Below are 20,825 nucleotides of genomic sequence, written 5' to 3' on the forward strand. Positions count from 1 at the left end.
CTAAATTGTGGCAAGGAGAATGGGTCTACCCATCTGCTCCCACCATTTATCTATTCATCTATTTTATTTATTCAAACAAAAGGGGTCCTAGAGAATTTGTGCTGTTTGGAATGTTGAGATTCTTCCCATAGTAAACTACAATGCTTACCAGCTTGTTTGGGTATCTGAGGAGAATGGGCTGCACTGGAACTCCTGGAATGAAGGCCCCTATAACCACATAGTGAAATTTTATAACATGCCCTTTATATGAACACAAGCTTTACAGTGTATTAAAAAATTAATAATAAATGATGTAAATATGTTAAATGTTTTAAGAGTACATGTAAACTATTGGCTAAATGTTAGTAAATCCCTAGTGTTAGCCAAAATGACAGATTTTTGAATTCAGAATTATATAAGCAAAATATTAAATGTTATGCCTAAGTCATTTAAAATATTACTTATATCTCCATTTGTGTTCATTTGCCAAATACCTATTATTCAACAGGATTAAAAAAAACCCAGTAATGATGAAACCAAGACAAAGAGAAAATAAAGAGAAGAAAATCTAGTTGAAACCAAATGCTTGAGCCCTAAACTACCACACTTGCTAGAAGTGAGTTCTAACTTTGGCTCTGAGCATTCTAGCAGCCAATACAAAAACATTTTAAAGTATTAATAATTACTATGAAATGACATATGAAATTACAAATTACTATAAAATTCACAACTTCATAATATTTTAAAAAGGAGTGAAACTTAGAAGGAACTGAAGGTATTATAATGATAATCGAAGTAGGTTTTCTAACTTGATGACACAGGACACCAAGTGTCTGTGAGGGTTATCTTTGGAGGAAAAGAAAACTCTGCTAGTGGTTTCTGCTCAAACACACACACACACACACACACACACACGCGCGCGGGACATTCCAAGGAGGAAGGGGTTATGATACCAAAAGAGAAAGTAAAGGAGTGAGTTCTGTGGATCCACATCATTAAAAACATTTCATCAGAAAATAAGAAATGCTCCAAGCAAACTGACAAGTTAGTTTGTATATTTATTATCAGATCATTGAGAAATCGTCCATACTACTTTGTCACAATACATAATTTAATTGATCTCACCTGGTTTAAAAGTAATCAAACAGGAACGATTAGTACAAGTACCTTCTGGGAAAACTAGTATCTTGGGAGAAAAGGAATAGATTTAATATTTCAGTCTAATGAATAGATTAGCTCTTTACTTGCTTTCTTAAGACTTTGCAAATAGTTGCCAATTTTTATAAAGCAAAAATAAAATAAAAGGCTAACACCTGATTCTAGTGAAAGCTAGAATCTGATTATTCGGTTTTGCTCTAAAAGAAGTGTAGTCTGGCCATTAAGATAACTAGAAAATGAATTAAAGCTTTGAAGAGAGAATACACACAGTAAATGTTTCTTAATGATGATGCTAATGATCTGAATAGGCTTCGAAGAAGATGTAGACCCTGAATCACGTGCATTTGTGTGCATTTTAGGCAATATTAAATGCTTTCTTCTACTGCTGTACATCCTTAACCAAATCATTTCCTACTTCTTTGTTTCAGTTTTCCCATTAAATGATATTCCCTCTTACAACATATAGCTTTGGGACGTACTGAGAAAAAAGGAGGAAATGCCTACAATATGCTTTATGCTTACTTCAATTCGTTGACATATGGAATACAATTTAATGTCCTTTTTTGAGGAGGTGTTTTTAGCTTTTAATATACTTCTTTATGTTTTCCACGCAAAAGATATGCAGTACAGTTCCTCATTAACTGAACAGCATGGCAGCTTCATTTTTCTGAAGCTTTTAGAATTTAGCAATGAGTAAATTGCTAGGCACATAAAACAAAAAAGAAAATCCCTGCACTAACAGCAGTTAGTAATGGGTATTTTATAAAAATTAGAGAAGGAAAACATTATTAAGCTAAACTGTCACAATAACAAGTAACTTGTAAAATAAAAATTGTGAATAGGTGCAGTTCCATCCTCCAATTAAAAAAAAAAACAGGTTTCCTATCCCAATCGGATACAATATCAAATATGATTCATGGAGTGGATATTCTATATACTATGAACAATAAATTAATATAGAGTAAATCATAAAATCTCAAGAACTGTATGGGGCATTAAAAGTCATATAGCATCTCTAATGCTTGAATTCTTTTTACAAAATCCCACCCAAGTGGTTGCTTAGCCAATGCCTGAACATTCCAGAAAGAGATTCCAAATCAGACCATTCTAATTCTGGACAGAAAACCTGAGATGAGCAAAATGAACTGAAATCTACCTACTTGTTAACTTTCACCCACAAGTCCTAGATACATTCCTTGGAGCCAAGAGCAAAATCACACCCTTATTCCGAATGTCATTTCTTCCCAGTGACTTTTTAAATCATTCCTTACATGCCTTGGTTTCTAAAACCTCCTGGTTGGTCATATGCCTCTTGGTACTTTTAACAACTACAAATCACCATGAGTGGCCAGATCACCTCAGGACCATGAGTTCTGCTAGAGATCACTTGTTTTCACCTGGGCAAAGATAGAGGGGTACTTATCAGAATCACCCATGAGGTTCCATTTATGCAATAAATGTTGCCCCTTCCACACCTTCAAAAAGCATTCCAGGGGAAGGAGGTCGTGGGATGGTAAAATGTGAAAAAGTTCTGCAGGTGATTCTGAGATGCCCCTGAACTAAAAAGACTATCTAAATATACTTCAGATAAACTTAAGATTTTAATCATTTTCAAAAGAAACCCAACATATTGTTGAGTATAACTGAGCTTCAGTATCTCATCTTTAAAAGGGTAAATAAATTCAGAGGCAGAGAATTACTTTTTATGAGACAAAGTAAAAACCAGTTCAAAGAGTTTGGAGAATAAAAAAGAATGATACATTTAATTCCACAGAGTATCTCATGGGGAAGAGGACTTTTTAATCCTCACTCATTTATTCTGCTTCTAGATGTCTAGCAGAAGGTGTCCCCCAGTATTGGATCTGTGGATCCTAATGAGTATGTATACAAGTGTACAATAAATAAACTTTCAATATATTTAAATAAACATCTACTGTGTTTTACCTGGGGCCATTCCCCTCCTGATGTGGCCCGCCTTATTATTTCATTTATTGTGTTTTTTCGAGAATCCGGATCTACACGGGACACCAACACTGGTTGCAGAGCCTGCAATATTCCTTTAAAACAAATGAAAAGTCACAACTAAGTCATTTTTGGGGCTAAAGCTACTACAGCAATGATACCAGACAAATCATAAAACAAATTGTATGGAAAATTAAAATGATAGCAAATCAAAGAGAACAACTTAAAAAAGCCCTCTAATTCAAAGTTTATTAGAACTTAGCTTCCAGTTTCAAAAGGATAGGTGGATATTTAGACCTAAAAATATTTCACTGATTTAACAGAAGTTAGCAGCAGGAATATGAAAAGAAGCAAATGCAGTTTTCTCCCTAAAAGACTTCTTCCTCAATTGACATTAAACATTTGGAATATACTATAAGATTATCTTGTTTTATTTCAGGAATATCCTGCAAACTGATTATGTGAAGTCATAGTATACGTGGGTAGGAGGCAATTATTATTTATCTTACTAAAATTTTCAGCGCAATAGTCTTTTAAGTAGGTAGCTTCCTAGCACATGCAAAATAAACCTCAATTTACCAAAAGACTATTGCTAAACAACTTTTGGGGAAAATGTCATATTACACAAAGCAAGGTGGTTACCTTAAAAATAAAAGAGAGAGAGAGAGAGAGAGTCTGTCTTTCTTAGATGAATGACAAAGCTGTAAGAACTACTATTATTTCACCAGAGTACCAAGGCAACATCAGGCAGTTTTCACACGCACTTTCTCACCACTTGATGCTTGGCAATAACCTTGGGACAACTGGGAGCAGTTACTTGGAGACTAATCCCCTGGGGAGAGAGCAAAGCATCTGGTGGGAAAAACATTTCAATTGCTTCATTATTTTTTATGGCAGGAAGCGTTAATTGTTCCACATCATAATTTTCGAAGAGTTACACATTTGCCTCTCATGGAGATCTGGGCAATAATGAAGAAAACAGAGTTAGGAGAAAAGATTTAGTGCATTTATTTATCAGTCTAATACCCTGAAGAGAAATTCACTGAAATAGCATGTAACCAGTGCTTTCACAGATTCTTAGATTAAATTCTCTCTCCAAAAAATCTACCATGTTTGGTATTTAAAAACTGTTCTTTTTGGCTATTTAGGAGCAGAAAGAGGTGATGGTGCAGTGACAGAGTTTAGACTTAAAAAGAATGATAAGGGTACAGATAGGGAAGTCTTTAATCTTTTTTCATAAATTCATTCTTGTGATATAGTACCTCATTAAAAGCAAGGAAATATGTTTGAAGTGTTTTATTATTTTAAAGTTTTAAAAAAGCCTACCAATGAACTATACATGATTTTCTAAATTGAAAGCATGAGCGTGAAAATATTTTATCTCTGTTATCTTATAAAGTACTTACTGCCAATCAGAGGCACCTGCACATTCTCATGTCGAGATACTATAGAAGGTAACCCAGCCACCACACAGGCAATTCCATCAAAGAATGTTGAATGAGGGGCAACAACAAAAATTGGTGCTTCCACAGGACTTGCAATCTTTCCTTTCACGGTAACTATAAATCCCATTGAAAAGAACATGGCACGGCCTAGAAACTTCAAGACTGGCTGATTAATTTTCCTTTGGAAATAAATACAAAAAAGGACATAATTAGCTTTGCCAACTGCAGCTAACAGCAGGGTTTTACTCTAAAGCACAATGCAAAAACCAAGACAAGCTGGAGCACTTCATTTTAAAACGTGAGCTAAGAAGAATAGCTAACACTTCAGTGGAGCTCTTTCTGCCAGGCACTGTTCTAAGTAATTTATGCATATTAATTTCTTTAATCCTTAGCCCAATTTTATGAAATAGATAGCATTTATTATTATCCCCATTTTACAGACATGAAAACTGAGTCCCAGAGAAGTAATTTTACCAAGGCCATGTGGCTAATAAGTGGCTCCTTTATTCTGTGACTATAAAGTAATAAGAATGAATCTTCAACATGCATCCACCACTGAGAAATCCAAATCAGTACTGTCCTTCAAAGGAGTCACTTTGGAAATCTATATTTGTGTAACAAGGAAGCTGCTACCTCCCAAAACACTTTTAGAACCGGCATGCGGAAATTGTCCTCAGAATTATTTTAGGAATCAAATTTTAAAAGTAAGCCTTATTACCTATATCATTATAGCCCTTAGACATCATCAAGAATCTTAAGAAGTAAATTTACCATCTCACTTCTCTGGAACAAAGAAATTTCAATTCCAGAAATTGAATTGTTTACTCTTTAAAAAGAATCTGTCATTAAAGATTAGTTAATTCATCAAATTGTGCCAGGAATTGTGTTGGACACACAAGACAAGTAAGATCCAGTCTCTGTCCTTGATAAACTCAGTTGAGAAGAGAAACAAAAAATAGCCCTAGAAGCGCAAACACATGACAGACATCTCAGTATGTGAATAAGCATTATAGCTTTGCATGAAAAATGTCTCCCATAAGACATCCAGTGGGAGCTTTAAAAAATGGGCTTCCTATAGAATTCTCTCAAAATTCATATAATAATATAGTGAGGCACTATTAAGCAACTAACTCCTGAGGAAATTTCTCTAACTTTAATTTCACGGTAAGGAGAAGTGAGACACAGAAAACCAAAGAAATTTTCCAGAGGGCACAGGGAAATGACCTATCTCTCCTTGCCCTGTAGTTTAGAGTTGAGATCTCTATTTATTTAAAGATAAAGAGCTCATCCCTTCACAGAATTTCCATACCTCCTGTTTTTTAGTTTTAGTGACATAGCCTGTAACAACTATATTCCAAAATATTCTATATTCAGAGTCATAATTGTTGATCACTGACTAAACTTTGACAAACTCTTCTTTATCTTGATTTTCCTAATATTTAGACATAGTTATTTCTTACCTCTTCCAACCAGTTATTGGGTGGGTCAGCTTTTCAGGACAGCATGCTGTTGAAATTGCAGCAAATGGCCACGCCAGTAATAAAATTAATGCAAGCAACAGGGCACGAATTGGAAGCAGGATAATTCCAAGAAAGAAAATCTGAAATCAAAGTTGATTAAAAAAATAGATGACATTATTTTAATGCTGTAGTTATCAAACAGAAATACATAAGAGGAAAATCTTATGCTATTCATGCATTCACTCAAAGATGAATTGGCCATTACCCTATACCAAACAAGGATCTAAGCACAAAGAAAATAAGACATTGTATCTGACCTCACAAAGCCTACAAAGCAGCAAAAGAAACAGGGAAGAAAACCAAGTACTACCTGATCTGTATATCAGTGAATGTGAATAGGGGCTGCTGGGGGAACAAAGAAAAGGTTTGTTGGGCTTAGTAGTCAGGGAAAGCTTCCTGGAGTTGAAGCTGAAACATCTTGCTTTAAGAAGCAAGCAGAAGCTGGCAAGGTAAGAGGGGGGAAATAGCTTCTTGAGAGTTATAAGTAGGATGAATATTAATAAAGGCATGAGAGTGTGAAGAAGTAAATGTATTATTTTATATACCTGCCAGTCCTTTATGACTAACAATAAGGAGATGGGGGCGGAAATACAAAAAATAATAAAAACTAAATAAGAATAAGAATAAAAACTAAATAAATAAGAACAGCAAATAATAGTGCTTACTATGTACCAGGCACTCTAAGCACTTGGCATGTAGTAACTTATCTGAGTCTTACAACCTTAAGCTGTTTTACATACAAGAAAGGAGTGGCACAGAGGGAATTAAGTTAAACTGCTTAAGATCACACAGTAAGTGGCAGAAACAGGATTTGAAACCAATGTGGTTATAAAGCTCTTGCTCTTAATCCTATCCCATAATGCCTTTCAAGTGAAATAAACTATCCTTTTTTTTATAAATTTATTTATTTATTTATATTTATTTTTGGCTGTGTTGGGTCTTCGTTTCTGTGCAAGGGCTTTCTCTAGTTGCGGCGAGCGGGGGCCACTCTTCATCGCGGTGCGCGGGCCTCTCACTGTCGCGGCTTCTCCTGTTGTGGAGCACAGGCTCCAGACGCACAGGCTCAGTAATTGTGGCTCACGGGCCCAGCTGCTCCGGGGCATTTGGGATCCTCCCGGACCAGGGCTCGAACCCGCGTCTCCTGCACTGGCAGGCAGACTCTTAACCACTGCGCCACCAGGGAAGCCCCCTTTTTTTTTTAAAATTAATTAATTAATTAATTTACTTTTGGCTGTGTTGGGTCTTCGTTTCTGTGCGAGGGCTTTCTCTAGTTGCGGCGAGCGGGGGCCACTCTTCATCGTGGTGCGTGGGCCTCTCACTGTCGCGGCTTCTCCTGTTGTGGAGCACAGGCTCCAGACGCGCAGGCTCAGTAGTTGTGGCTCACGGGCCCAGTTGCTCCGTGGCATGTGGGATCCTCCCATACCAGGGCTCGAACCCTTGTCCCCTGCATTAGCAGGCAGATTCTCAACCACTGCACCACCAGGGAAGCCCAAATGTGTACTCTTGTAAACATCACCTCAATCAAGATACAGAACACATCTGCCACTCAGAAAGTTGCCTCATACCTCTTTCAGTCAATCCTTTTCCTCTTAGGCAACTAATGCTGGATGTTTATCATCATATATTATTAGTTTTGCATGTTCTTGAGTGTCATATAAATGGAACCATACATTATGCATTCTTGTGTGTCTCACTTCTTCCACTTAACATAATGTTTGTGAAATTCAACTATGTTGCTTTCGATGTCAGTAAGTCATTCTTTCTTTTTTTTTTTTTTTTTTTTCCTCCTCTTAACCCCCTACCACTTTCTTGCCCCTCCCCCCTTCCCAGTCCCCACTGAGTTGCCCTTTGTTTGTTGAATTGTTTGTGGCCTTGGAGGAATGTTTAATTTCTTCTTCTTTTTAAAAATGTAGTCAAATGTGTTAGTAGCTATTCAGTAGGTACTTATACCTGGAGAAACAAGAAGAAGGTGGGAGCCTGAGCCTCCACTTCCTTGAACAACAGATTAGGAGCCAGGAGAGGGGACCTTAGGGTTTGAGATGTGGGAGTTGGGTTGAGGGACAGACCAGCCAAAGGGAGGTGAGTTAGGAAACTTGTAGGATAACCATGTGGTTGGGTCACTCAGGAAATATGACTAAGGGCTCTGGAATCAGCCTTTGTGGGTTCAAATCCCAGGACTAATATTACAGAACGACTTTGGCGGGGGGCAGGTAATGAGCCTCCTGTGCCTTAGTTTCTTTCTTTTTTTTTTTTTTTCCACACACACACACTGTATTTTATTTTTACAAGAGATAAATAGACTGACACCAAGCATTGTACATGGATGACCACAACAAAAGCAACAATGATTGCAATTACCAAACATGAAACACACTTATACTATGTCATAATATTGACATTCAGTCCAGTAATCCTCCACTGTAACAGCTCCTTTACTTTGCAGTGAAAATTGATTTGTATATTCTTTTCCTCTGAGTCCTTGTGGGATTTTTTTTTTTTTTTAATTCAGACAGAAAGTCACAAAAATTATACTCATCCTCATCAGTTCACTCAGTCCCATGTAATTAATTTCTTTTTTTTCATCTTGATCTTTTGTTAGCACTTTTATGAGTTCATCAGTTTTTCATTAGAGTTCTGAAAATGCTTATTCATTCAGTTCAGCAGTACAGTCAGTTACCAGAAACCTGTACTTGTCAGAGTCTTTTCCATGAATTTCTTGAAGATGAAACCCTTTTATAGGAACATATTTGCAAAATCATCAGAGTACACCCAGAACTGTCTGTAAATGACAAAAGACTTAAAAATGACCATGGTTAAAGATTTGATGAAAGTTCATAATAATGCAGTTGACAAGAAAATTAGTTATTTCTGAGATATACATTTTAAAGTAATAACTAGGATTATTACTTATAACATTATACCAGAACATATAAGATTTTTAGACGTTTCCTGTAATGTCTGAAACATTTATATTAACATATTTCCATACATATTTCCATACAAATACAAATATAAGATTTTTAGAAATTTCATGTAATGTCTGAAACATTTATATTAACATATTTCCATACATATTTCCATACAAATACTAATATAAGATTTTTAGAAATTTCATGTAATGTCTGAAACATTTATATTAACATATTTCCATACATATTTCCATACAAATACAAATATAAGAGTTTTAGAAATTTCATGTAATGTCTGAAACATTTATATTAACATATTTCCATACATATTTCCATACAAATACAAATATAAGATTTTTAGAAATTTCATGTAATGTCTGAAACATTTATATTAACATATTTCCATACATATCTCCATACAAATACAAATATAAGATTTTTAGAAATTTCATGTAATGTCTGAAACATTTATATTAACATATTTCCATACAAATAACCCAATGAAAGTTTAGTATTAGTTGTTTTGTTTGTTTTTTTATACTGCAGGTTCTTATTAGGCATCAGTTTTATACACATCAGTGTATACATGTCAATCCCAATCGCCCAATTCAGCACACCACCATCCCCACCTCATCGCAGTTTTCCCCCCTTGGTGTCCATATGTCCATTCTCTACATCTGTGTCTCAACTTCTGCCCTGCAAACTGGCTCATCTGTACCATTTTTCTAGGTTCCACATACATGCATTAATATACGATATTTGTTTTTCTCTTTCTGACTTACTTCACTCTGTATGACAGTCTCTAGATCCATCCACTTCTCAACAAATGACTCAATTTCGTTCCTTTTTATGGCTGAGTAATATTCCATTGTATATATGTACCACAACTTCTTTATCCATTCGTCTCTTGATGGGCATTTAGGTTGCTTCCATGACCTGGCTATTGTAAATAGTGCTGCAATGAACATTCGGGTGCACGTGTCTTTTTGAATTACGGTTTTCTCTGGGTATATGCCCAGTAGTGGGATTGCTGGGTCATATGGTAATTCTATTTTTAGTTTTTTAAGGAACCTCCATATTGTTCTCCATAGTGGCTGTATCAATTTACATTCCCACCAACAGTGCAAGAGGGTTCCCTTTTCTCCACACCCTCTCCAGCATTTGTTGTTTGTAGATTTTCTGATGATGCCCATTCTAACAGGAGTGAGGTGATACCTCATTGTAGTTTTGATTTGCATTTCTCTAATAATTAGTGATGTTGAGCATCTTTTCATGTGCTTCGTGGCCGTCTGTATGTCTTCTTTGGAGAAATGTCTATTTAGGTCTTCTGCCCATTTTTGGATTGGGGTGTTTGTTTCTTTGATATTGAGCTGAATGAGCTGTTTATATATTTTGGAGATTAATCCTTTGTCCGTTGATTCATTTGCAAATATTTTCTCCCATTCTGAGGGTTGTCTTTTCGTCTTGTTTATGGTTTCCTTTGCTGTGCAAAAGCTTTGAAGTTTCATTAGGTCCCACTTGTTTATTTTTGTTTTTATTTCCATTACTCTAGGAGGTGGATCGAAAAAGATCTTGCTGTGATTTATGTCGAAGAGTGTTCTTCCTATGTTTTCCTCTAAGAGTTTTATAGTGGCCAGTCTTATATTTAGGTCTCTAATCCATTTTGAGTTTATTTTTGTGTATGGTGTTAGGGAGTATTCTAATTTCATTCTTTTACATGTGGCTGTCCAGTTTTCCCAGCACCACTTACTGAAGAGACTGTCTTTTCTCCATTGTATATCTTTGCCTCCTTTGTCATAGATTAGTTGACCATAGGTGCGTGGGTTAATCTCTGGGCTTTCTATCTTGTTCCATTGATCTATGTTTCTGTTTTTGTGCCAGTACCATATTGTCTTGATTACTGTAGCTTTGTAGTATAGTCTGAAGTCAGGGAGTCTGATTCCTCCAGCTCCATTTTTTTGCCTCAAGACTGCTTTGGCTATTCGGGGTCTTTTGTGTCTCCATACAAATTTTAAGATGATTTGTTCTAGCTCTGTAAAAAATGCCATTGGTAATTTGATAGGGATTGCATTGAATCTGTAGATTGCTTTGGGTAGTATACTCATTTTCACAATGTTGATTCTTCCAATCCAAGAACATGGTATATCTCTCCATCTGTTGGTATCATCTTTAATTTCTTTCATCAGTGTCTTATAGTTTTCTGCATACAGGTCTTTTGTCTCCCTAGGTAGGTTTATTCCTAGGTATTTTATTCTTTTTGTTGCAATGGTAAATGGGAGTGTTTCCATAATTTCTCTTTCAGATTTTTCATCATTAGTGTATAGGAATGCAAGAGATTTCTGTGCATTAATTTTGTAACCTGCAACTTTACCATATTCATTAATTAGCTCTAGCAGTTTTCTGGTGGCAGTTTTAGGATTCTTCCCTCTTAGAACCGCTTTTGCTGCATCCCATAGGTTTTGGGTCGTCGTGTTTTCATTGTCATTTGTCTCTAGGTATTTTTTTATTTCCTGTTTGATTTCTTCAGTGATCTCTTGGTTATTTAGTAACGTATTGTTTAGCCTCCATGTGTTTGTCTTTTTTACGTTTTTTTCCCTGTAATTCATTTCTAATCTCATAGCGTTGTGGTCAGAAAAGATGCTGGATATGATTTCAATTTTCTTAAATTTACTGAGGCTTGATTTGTGACCCAAGATGTGATCTATCCTGGAGAATGTTCCGTGTGCACTTGAGAAGAACGTGTAATCTGCCATTTTTGGATGGAATGTTCTATATATATCAATTAAATCTATCTGGTCTATTGTGTCATTTAAAGCTTCTGTTTCCTTATTTATTTTCATTTTGGATGATCTGTCCATTGGTGTAAGTGAGGTGTTAAAGTCCCCCACTATTATTGTGTTACTGTCGATTTCCTCTTTTATAGCTGTTAGCAGTTGCCTTATGTATTGAGGTGCTCCGATGTTGGGTGCATATATATTTATAATTGTTATATCTTCTTCTTGGATTGATCCCTGGATCATTATGTAGTGTCCTTCCTTGTCTCTTGTAACATTCTTTATTTTAAAGTCTATTTTATCTGATATGAGTATAGCTACTCCAGCTTTCTTTTGATTTCCATTTGCATGGAATATCTTTTTCCATCCCCTCACTTTCAGTCTGTATGTGTCCCTAGGTCTGAAGTGGGTCTCTTGTAGACAGCATATATATGGGTCTTGTTTTTGTATCCATTCAGCCAGTCTATGTCTTTTGGTTGGGGCATTTAATCCATTCACGTTTAAGGTAATTATCGATATGTATGTTCCTATGACCATTTTCTTAATTGTTTTGGGTTTGTTTTTGTAGGTCCTTTTCTTCTCTTGTGTTTCCCACTTAGAGAAGTTCCTTTAGCATTTGTTGTAGAGCTGGTTTGGTGGTGCTGAATTCTCGTAGCTTTTGCTTGTCTGTAAAGCTTTTGATTTCTCCATCAAATCTAAATGAGATCCTTGCTGGGTAGAGTAATCTTGGTTGTAGGTTCTTCCCTTTCATCACTTTAAGTATTTCATGCCACTCCCTTCTGGCTTGCAGAGTTTCTGCTGAGAAATCAGCTGTTAACCTTATGGGAGTTCCCTTGTATGTTATTTGTCGTTTTTCCCTTGCTGCTTTCAGTAATTTTTCTTTGTCTTTAATTTTTGCCACTTTGATTACTATGTGTCTTGGCGTGTTTCTCCTTGGGTTTATTCTGTATGGGACTCTCTGCGCTTCCTGGACTTGGGTGGCTATTTCCTTTCCCATGTTAGGGAAGTTTTCGACTATAATCTCTTCAAATATTTTCTCTGGTCCTTTCTCTCTCTCTTCTCCTTCTGGGACCCCTATAATGCGAATGTTGTTGCGTTTAATGTTGTCCCAGAGGTCTCTTAGGCTGTCTTCATTTCTTTTTATTCTTTTTTCTTTAGTCTGTTCCGCAGCAGTGAATTCCACCATTCTGTCTTCCAGGTCACTTATCCGTTCTTCTGCCTCAGTTATTCTGCTATTGATTCCTTCTAGTGTAGTTTTCATTTCAGTTATTGTATTGGTCATCTCTGTTTGTTTGTTCTTTAATTCTTCTAGGTCTTTGTTAATCATTTCTTGCATCTTCTCAATCTTTGCCTCCATTCTTATTCCGAGGTCCTGGATCATCTTCACTATCATTATTCTGAATTCTTTTTCTGGAAGGTTGCCTATCTCCACTTCATTTAGTTGTTTTTCTGGGGTTTTTTCTTGTTCCTTCATCTGGTACATAGCCCTCTGCCTTTTCATCTTCTCTGTCTTTCTGTAACTGTGGTTTTTGGTCCACAGGCTGCAGGATTGTAGTTTTTCTTGCTTCTGTTGTCTGCCCTCTGGTGGTTGAGGCTATCTAAGAGGCTTGATGGGAGGCTCTGGTGGTGGGTAGAGCTGACTCAGTAAGTCATTCTTTCTGACTGCAGAGTATTATTCCACTATATGACCGTATGACAATCTGTCTTTTCTCCTGTTGATGAACATTTGGGCTGTTTCCAGTTGTGGGCTGTTATGAATACAGCCACTACAAACATTCTTCTACAAGCCTTTTTGGGAATAGTTGTTTTCGTTTCTCTTAGGTAAATACCTAGGAGTGGAATTGCTGGGTCATAGATGTAGTTTAACTTTATAAGAAACTGGCCAAACAATTTTCCAAAGTGGCTGTATCATTTTAAAGTGTCACTGGTAGGGTATGAGAATTTCAGTTACTGTACATCCTTGCTGACATTTGGTGTTTGTAGTCTTTTATAAAAATCAATTTTACTAAAGCATAATTTACATAAAATAAAATGCACCTATTTTAAGTATGAGGTTTTCAAATGCATAACCCTATGCAGACACCACTATAATCAAGACATAGATCATTTCCATCACCCAGAAAAGTTCCTTTGTGTCTCTTTGCAGTCAATATATCCTCAGTGTATAGCAACCACTGACAGTCTTTCTTTCACTATAATTTTTGCCTGTTCTATATTTTCATATAAATGAAACCACACAGTATGTCCTCTTTTATGTCTGGCTTCTTTCACTTCATATTTTTGAGATTCAACCATGTTGTCATATGTATCAGTAGTATAGTCTTTTTAATTGCAGAGTAATATTCCATTGTATGAATATATCACATTTAATCTATCCATTAATCTGTTCAGGGACATTTAGCCTATTATAAGTTTTTAGTTATTATGAGTAAACATTAATGTTTGAGTCTCTATGTGGACATACATTTTCATTTCAAGGGGAGTGAAACTGTTGGGCCAGGATATGCCAAACTGTTTTCCAAAGTAGTTGTATCATTTTATATCTCCACCAACAAAGTATGAAATTTCCTGTTGCTTCACATCCTCATCAACATTCAGTGTTGTCAGTCTTTGAAGCCATTCTAGTGGGTGTAAAATGATATCTCATTGTGGTTTTAATTCTTATTTCCTTGATGAACAACGATGGTGAGCACATTTTTTCATGTGCTTATTGGTCATCTCTTTAACCTGTCTGTTCGAGTCTTTGGCCCATTTTTATTGGGTAGTTAGTCCTTTTCTTATCAATTTGTAGTAGTTCTTTATATGTTCTGTTTACAAGCTCTTTTTCAATACATGTATTGAAAATATTTTCTCCCATTCCATGGCTTGCTTTTTCATTTTCTTTATTTGTTTTTTTTTTTTTAATTTAATTTATTTATTTTTGTCTGTGTTGGGTCTTTGTTGCTGCATGTGGGCTTTCTCTAGTTGCAGTGAGCCGGGGCTACTCTTCATTGTGGTACCTGGGCTTCTCACTGTGGTGGCTTCTCTTTGTTGTGGAGCACAGGCTCTAGGTGCGCGGGCTTCAGTAGTTGTGGCACACTGGCTCAGTAGTTGTGGCTCACGGGCTCTAGAGCACAGGCTCAGTAGTTGTGGCACATGGGCTTAGTTGCTCCATGGCATGTGGGATCTTCCCGGACCAGGGCTCGAACCCGTGTCTCCTGCATTGGCAGGCAGATTCTTAACCACTGAGCCACCAGGGAAATCTGCCTTTTCATTTTCTTAATGGTATCCTTTGATGAGAAGAATTTTAATTCTGATGAAGACAAATTTTTCAATTTTTATTTTCTGTTTAGTTCTCTTACGCATCCTTTCTAAGAAATCTTTACCTATCTCAAGATCATGAAGATATTTTATATTTTCTCCTTCTTCTAGAAGATATATGAGTTTTGTTTTTATGTTCAAGACTATGATCCATCTTAAATTACTTTCTGTGTAGTGTGCAGAAGGGATCAAGTTTCATTTTTATCCATAGATTTATCTAGTTGTTCCAGAACCAATTCCATCCCCCCTCCTTTTTTTTTTGGCTGCGCTGCAGCTTGCGGGATCTTACTTCCCCAACCAGGGATTGAACCCTGGCCCCAGCAATGAAAGCGCCAAGTCCTAACCACTGGACCACCAGGGAATTCCCCAGAACAAATTTTTGAAAAGACTTGACATTCTCCGATAAATTTTCTTGGCCACTTTGTCAAAAATCAATTGAACATACATGTGGGCTCTCTATTCTGTTCAACTGATCTATTCATCTGTCCTTCTGTCGATACTACCCTACTCTCTTTTTTTTTTTTTTTTAAAGATTTTATTTATTTATTTTTTTTATTGATTAATTGATTGATTGATTGATTGCTATGTTGGGTCTTCGTTTCTGTGCTAGGGCTTTCTCCAGTTGTGGCAAGCGGGGGCCACTCTTCATCACGGTGCGCGGGCCTCTCACTACCGCGGCCTCTCCTGTTGCGGAGCACAGGCTCCAGACGCGCATGCTCAGTAATTGTGGCTCACGGGCCCAGCCGCTCCGCGGCATGTGGGATCCTCCCAGACCAGGGCTCGAACCCGTGTCCCCTGCATTAGCAGGCAGACTCTCAACCACTGCGCCACCAGGGAAGCCCTACCCTACTCTCTTAATTGCTGTGGCTTTGTAGTAATTCTTGACATAAGGTAGTGTATGTCCTCCAACTTTTTCTTTTTCAAGCTTTTTTTGGGCTAATATAGATCCTTTGCATTTCCACATAAATTTCAGTTTCCACACAAACAAAAAGCCTGTTGGGATTTTTGCTGAGATTTCAATTAATCTATAGATCAATTTGGGAGGAATTATCATCTTAATAACGTCGATTCTTCAAACTTATAAACATGGTATATCTCTTCATTTTACGTAAATCTTCATTAATTTCTCACAACGGTGTTTTGTTGTTTTCATCGTAGTGGTCTTACATGCTTTTGGTTAATATATTCCTACGTATTTAATGTTATTTTATTGCTATTATGAGATTATTTAATTTCATTTTGCAATTGTTTGCTGCTAGTATATACACAAAGTTGATTTAAAATTTTAATCTTTAAACATTATTAAGATGACAAAATCAATTCTGAGTAACTCTGTCGAATTAAGAGGATTACCCATTATATTGCCATTTGGTAATATGTCATCTCTGTAGGAAGGCCTTCTTTCAACACTCTGTTGGGATTATTTTCTTCTCTGGACTTTCTTCATAGCACTTACTAAAACATGGAATTATATATTTCTGTACTTGCTTGTTTAACTTTTTCAGTGAAATACAAGCTTTAAATAGGCAGGGTCCTTATTTCTCTTGTTCATTGCTATGTCTCCAGGGATTAACAGTGTGCCTGGCACATAGTAGGCAACCAACAAATATTTTTGGTATGGTAAATGACCCCACAATTACAACCAAACACTCATTTTAGTTCCATATTCTATTGAGGAAATAGAAGCTAGGCTAATTTTTTATATGCCACTATGTAGCAGACCCTTAAACTGTCAAAAAAGAGAAGGGGAGCAGTAAAGCTAAGCCCTATAATGAGACGCAAAAGTCACACCAGTCCTTAAGCAAGACGTTGATCATCATTTAGGATTAAATTTAGTCTGATTTAATCATAGCGAATCATACTTAAATGCAAGTATATCAATCTTTTAAACTGGATAATACAGACAACATTGTTTTTCAATCATGTCTATTTAAATTTTCCTTTTACCCAGACTGTTCAAGCCATTGAAACTACTTTGGAATCTCTGGTCTACATGCATTTTTAATTTTTAAAAAAATATTGAGACTATATTCATTTCTATCCAATCCGAGTGGTAAATTTTAAGTGCAGTATACAATTGTAGATAACAAATAGCATAACTATCAATATTAAGATCAGCAAACAATACCAGATTCTTTCACACATTATCTCACTTAAATTTTAATCCCTCTTCCATGTATTACTATTCCAATTTAATAGATGAGGAAAGTGAAGTTCAGGGAGGTTAAGTGACTTGGCCAAAGTTACACAACTAATAAATGGCAGGGCCTGAGCAGGTTTTCTGACTAAGACTAGTGATCTTTCCATCATACTACAACTCTTACAGGGTTATTTGAAAGTGCTCTCAAAATGGTTGCAGGCACGCTATTAAAAAAAAAAAACCCTCAGAAACTTAATAATTTACTCCAGGTACAATATAAATACTTATAAATATGCCACTTTGAGCCTCTCTCCAAAACATGAAGCCAAATAGACAGACATGACTTTCATTTAAGTATGACCGATTTGACTAAATCAGACCAAAAGGAATCTTGAACGATAGTCAATGTATTTATTAAGTGTTTCAGAAGTTTTAAGATATAAAGGGAATATCTATCCATTTAAAGACATGAAGATCAAATTTTTAAACATTTAGTTTCTTTACAAAGAGGTATTACTACATTCACTATCTTCCTCTCTCACACCTTTCTTCAACCAGACACCCATCTACCATTATTCTAACCACCATCCCATGCTGCTTAGCCCAGCACTTAACCTGCTTGCATCGTAGAGAACAACAGTCTCAGGGCACACAAGTACGCCGTGCAAAAATTATACTATTTCAAATCCAAAGTAAATAAATGGGTGAGATGGACAGGAAAATATTAAAACCATTTTTTCCATGCAGAACACAGAGGACAAACGTAGCTTGCATAGTCTATCTTGTTCTCTGATCACTAACTTCACCAAACAGGAAGTCCAAAGAGCGAGTGTAAGTGCTAATGGTAAATGCAGCGTTTTACAAGAAAAAGGAAAGGACAGGAAACTTCCTTTTTGTATATAGCCGTTTGTAACAGTGAAAGAAAGTCTGAGCTGCTTCGCATCCTTGAATGTAGAAGTGTTTGGGTGAAAACTGATTCAGGACCAAAAACTCTTGAATCCCTTCAGCTGCCCCATATTATCCCTTTTCTTAGACTGTGATTGCCCGTCCTGGATGCCCCCGCTCAGCCCGATCATCCCAGCCTTTCTTCTTGTTCTCATTCCAGCCCTGGGCTCTCTGCCTTCTCCCTTACTCTTCCCATCCCAGACTGACTCCTCTCCTTCCCTGCGGCAAAGCAAAAACTTCCCCAAACCCACTCTCCTGTGCTACGACGACGTCCCACTAGACTTTCACACACTCAAGTCGAAGTTCTCCCAGAGTCATCCCCTCTTCTCAGCGTGGAATGTTTCCTCCGCCAATGGCCTTCCTGCTCAGCCTCCTCCTGTTTAGGACCTTCCTCCAAGGCCCACATGTTCTCTGCATCTTCTCTTCTCACACACGCCCCCAGACCATCCTCCAAGGGCCCTCAATTCTCAGTCCCGCAGCTCTGTCCCCTGCAGACTCATGGCCCCTTCAAAAGCCCTCCCCTCTCAGATCTACATCCCTGTCTTCCTCAGAGCCTTGCTTCCCAGACTCACGCCCTCCTCAGCCACTTCCCCTTCACACCCGCACTCCCCTCTGACAACAACCTCCCCTGACAGACCCAAGCCCCCCTCAAACTGCCTCCTCTCTCAGACCCACGTCCCTCCCCTGAATCTGCGTCCCCTGTCAGACGCCCCTCACCTGAATCTGCGTCCCCTGTCAGACCCTCGCCCCGCACCTGAATCTACGTCCCCTGTCAGACCCTCGCCCCGCACCTGGATGCGCCTCGCCGCGCCCAGCCGTGTCCGCTGCACGAAGGGGTTGCGCACGGGCGGCGGGAAGAAGGACGCCTGGCGGGGCACTATGCGCGGCCGCAGCCCCGCGTTCCCGACGCCCGCGCCGGGCCCGGAGGCCGCCACCGCCGCCGCCTCAGCGCACCGGTTCATGGCCGAGCCCGGCGTCTCACTGGAGTGAAGAGACCAAAGCGGTCCGTGCGAGCTACCGCTGCCGCCAAGGCTTGAGGGGGAGCAGTTTAAGAGTCCGGGGTCTCTGCGCAGGCGCCAAAGTTACCTAGCCGCCCTCCGGTCTCGCCCCGCCCCCTCTGGCTCTGAACACGCCCAGGCCCTGGCCCCACCCCCCTGAGCACCCCCCCCCCCCCAGCCCTTTAGGTTGTCTGGCTTTTACTCTTGGGATTAATACCTCAGCCTCCTTGGGGGTGAATGTTTTTCCTTCAGAGCAAGGCACCCCCAGTGAGAGTTTAGGCTGAGTTCTCTGCTTTAGGGTCAGGCGGACCTGGATTTCCTTTTGCTTTTTTTTTTTTTTTTTTTAAGAAATTTATTTATTTTTGGCTGCGTTGAGTCTTCCTTGCTGCCCACGGGCTATCTTCAGTTGCGGAGAGCGGGGGCTGCTCACCGCGGTGGCTTCTCTTGTTGCGGAGCACGAGCTCTAGGCGCGCGGGCTCAGTAGTTGTGGCTCACGGGCTCAGTCAGTAGTTGTGGCTCATGAGCTCTAGAGTGCAGGCTCAGTAGTTGTGGCACACGGGCGTAGTTGCTACGGGGCATGTGGGATCTTCCTAGACCAGGGCTCTAACCCATGCCCTCTGCATTGGCAGGTGGATTCTTGACCACTGCGCCACCAGGGAAACCCCTCCTTTCGCTTTTACTGGCTCTTTGACTTGGTCAAATCAGTGTCTCCATGAGCCTCCGCTGCCCCCTTCGTAATCAGGGATAAACGGAACTTAGATAAACAACCTGAATCCAGCAATTCAAGGAGCAACCCCCTGGGCTGTTCCATTAAGAGGGTGAATTATCCAGGGTGGGTTTGATTTCTGGTGTATGTTTTGTTTTTGCTTAAACCCGTTTGGGTGGGATATTTATCAGTTACCGCTGAGAGTCCTAATATAGAAATTGGTGCCAGGAGTGGAATCTCTTTCACTCAAAATATGGACTGACAATGGGGAGATAGTTCTCCAAAGGAAAACTGAGCTGCAATTACTAGAAAATGACAAAACCACCACTGCCCTCTGCACTAGATGAGCAACCCGGCCTCAAAAAGGGAAGTGACTTGGGCTGTAGCTCCACTTCACCCTGAGGAAGTTCAAGGGCCTGTCTGGACCTTTTGTTGGTGGGGGTTAGGGGGAGGATTTTCCCAGGACCTGAGACCAGTTGGTCAAGCCCTGAGTGGCTGAGAGGCAGATGGAGATGGTGAATGACTTGTCTTTACTGGTCAACTGCTCACAGCAGGCTGGAGGCGTGATGAGAATCTGACTCTGGGCCCTGGGACAGCTGCTCCTTCCAAGGTGTCCACTGTAGAATCTCAGAATCTTCCAACCCTACCAGATAGATGCAGCCTTCAGCTACTGACTTAACCTCTCTGAGCTTGCATACTCATCTCAGAATGGGAAGACGAATTCCTACCCCATAGGATTGTATTGGGTTGGCCAAAAAGTTTGTTCGGGGTTTTTCCACACCGCGCTACAGAAAAGCCCACACGAACTTTTTGGCCAACCCAGTAGTATCAATTAAGTAAAATAATGCATGTGTAGTGTTCATAGAAAAGCACTCAAGAAACGGCACCTTTTAGGTATTACGTAGTGGAGCAGCTGAATTTTCTCAGTATTTAACAGAGAACCTTAATAACAACATATTACAGCTGTGATATAAAGTGCCCCAGCTTTG

The 20,825-nt window shown here is 38.7% G+C and overlaps 1 protein-coding gene across 1 annotated transcript in view; it reads right to left on the reverse strand.

Moving 5' to 3' along the window:
* Positions 1-19,260, reverse strand: part of LPCAT2 (lysophosphatidylcholine acyltransferase 2) — a 69,659-nt gene extending 50,399 nt beyond the window's left edge. Inside the window, exons 1-6 of the mRNA XM_007167594.2 lie at positions 18,924-19,260; positions 6,005-6,144; positions 4,506-4,723; positions 3,082-3,194; positions 1,105-1,165; positions 149-207 (exon numbers count right to left, since the gene is read on the reverse strand). Of these exons, the coding sequence (XP_007167656.2) occupies positions 149-207; positions 1,105-1,165; positions 3,082-3,194; positions 4,506-4,723; positions 6,005-6,144; positions 18,924-19,094 (762 nt within the window). The 5' untranslated portion in view covers positions 19,095-19,260. The remainder of the gene's footprint in view (positions 1-148; positions 208-1,104; positions 1,166-3,081; positions 3,195-4,505; positions 4,724-6,004; positions 6,145-18,923) is intronic.
* Between the last annotated feature and the right edge of the window lie 1,565 nt (positions 19,261-20,825).

The sequence above is a fragment of the Balaenoptera acutorostrata genome, chromosome 19 (genome assembly GCF_949987535.1).
Source record: "Balaenoptera acutorostrata chromosome 19, mBalAcu1.1, whole genome shotgun sequence".
NCBI classification, from domain to species: domain Eukaryota; kingdom Metazoa; phylum Chordata; class Mammalia; order Artiodactyla; family Balaenopteridae; genus Balaenoptera; species Balaenoptera acutorostrata.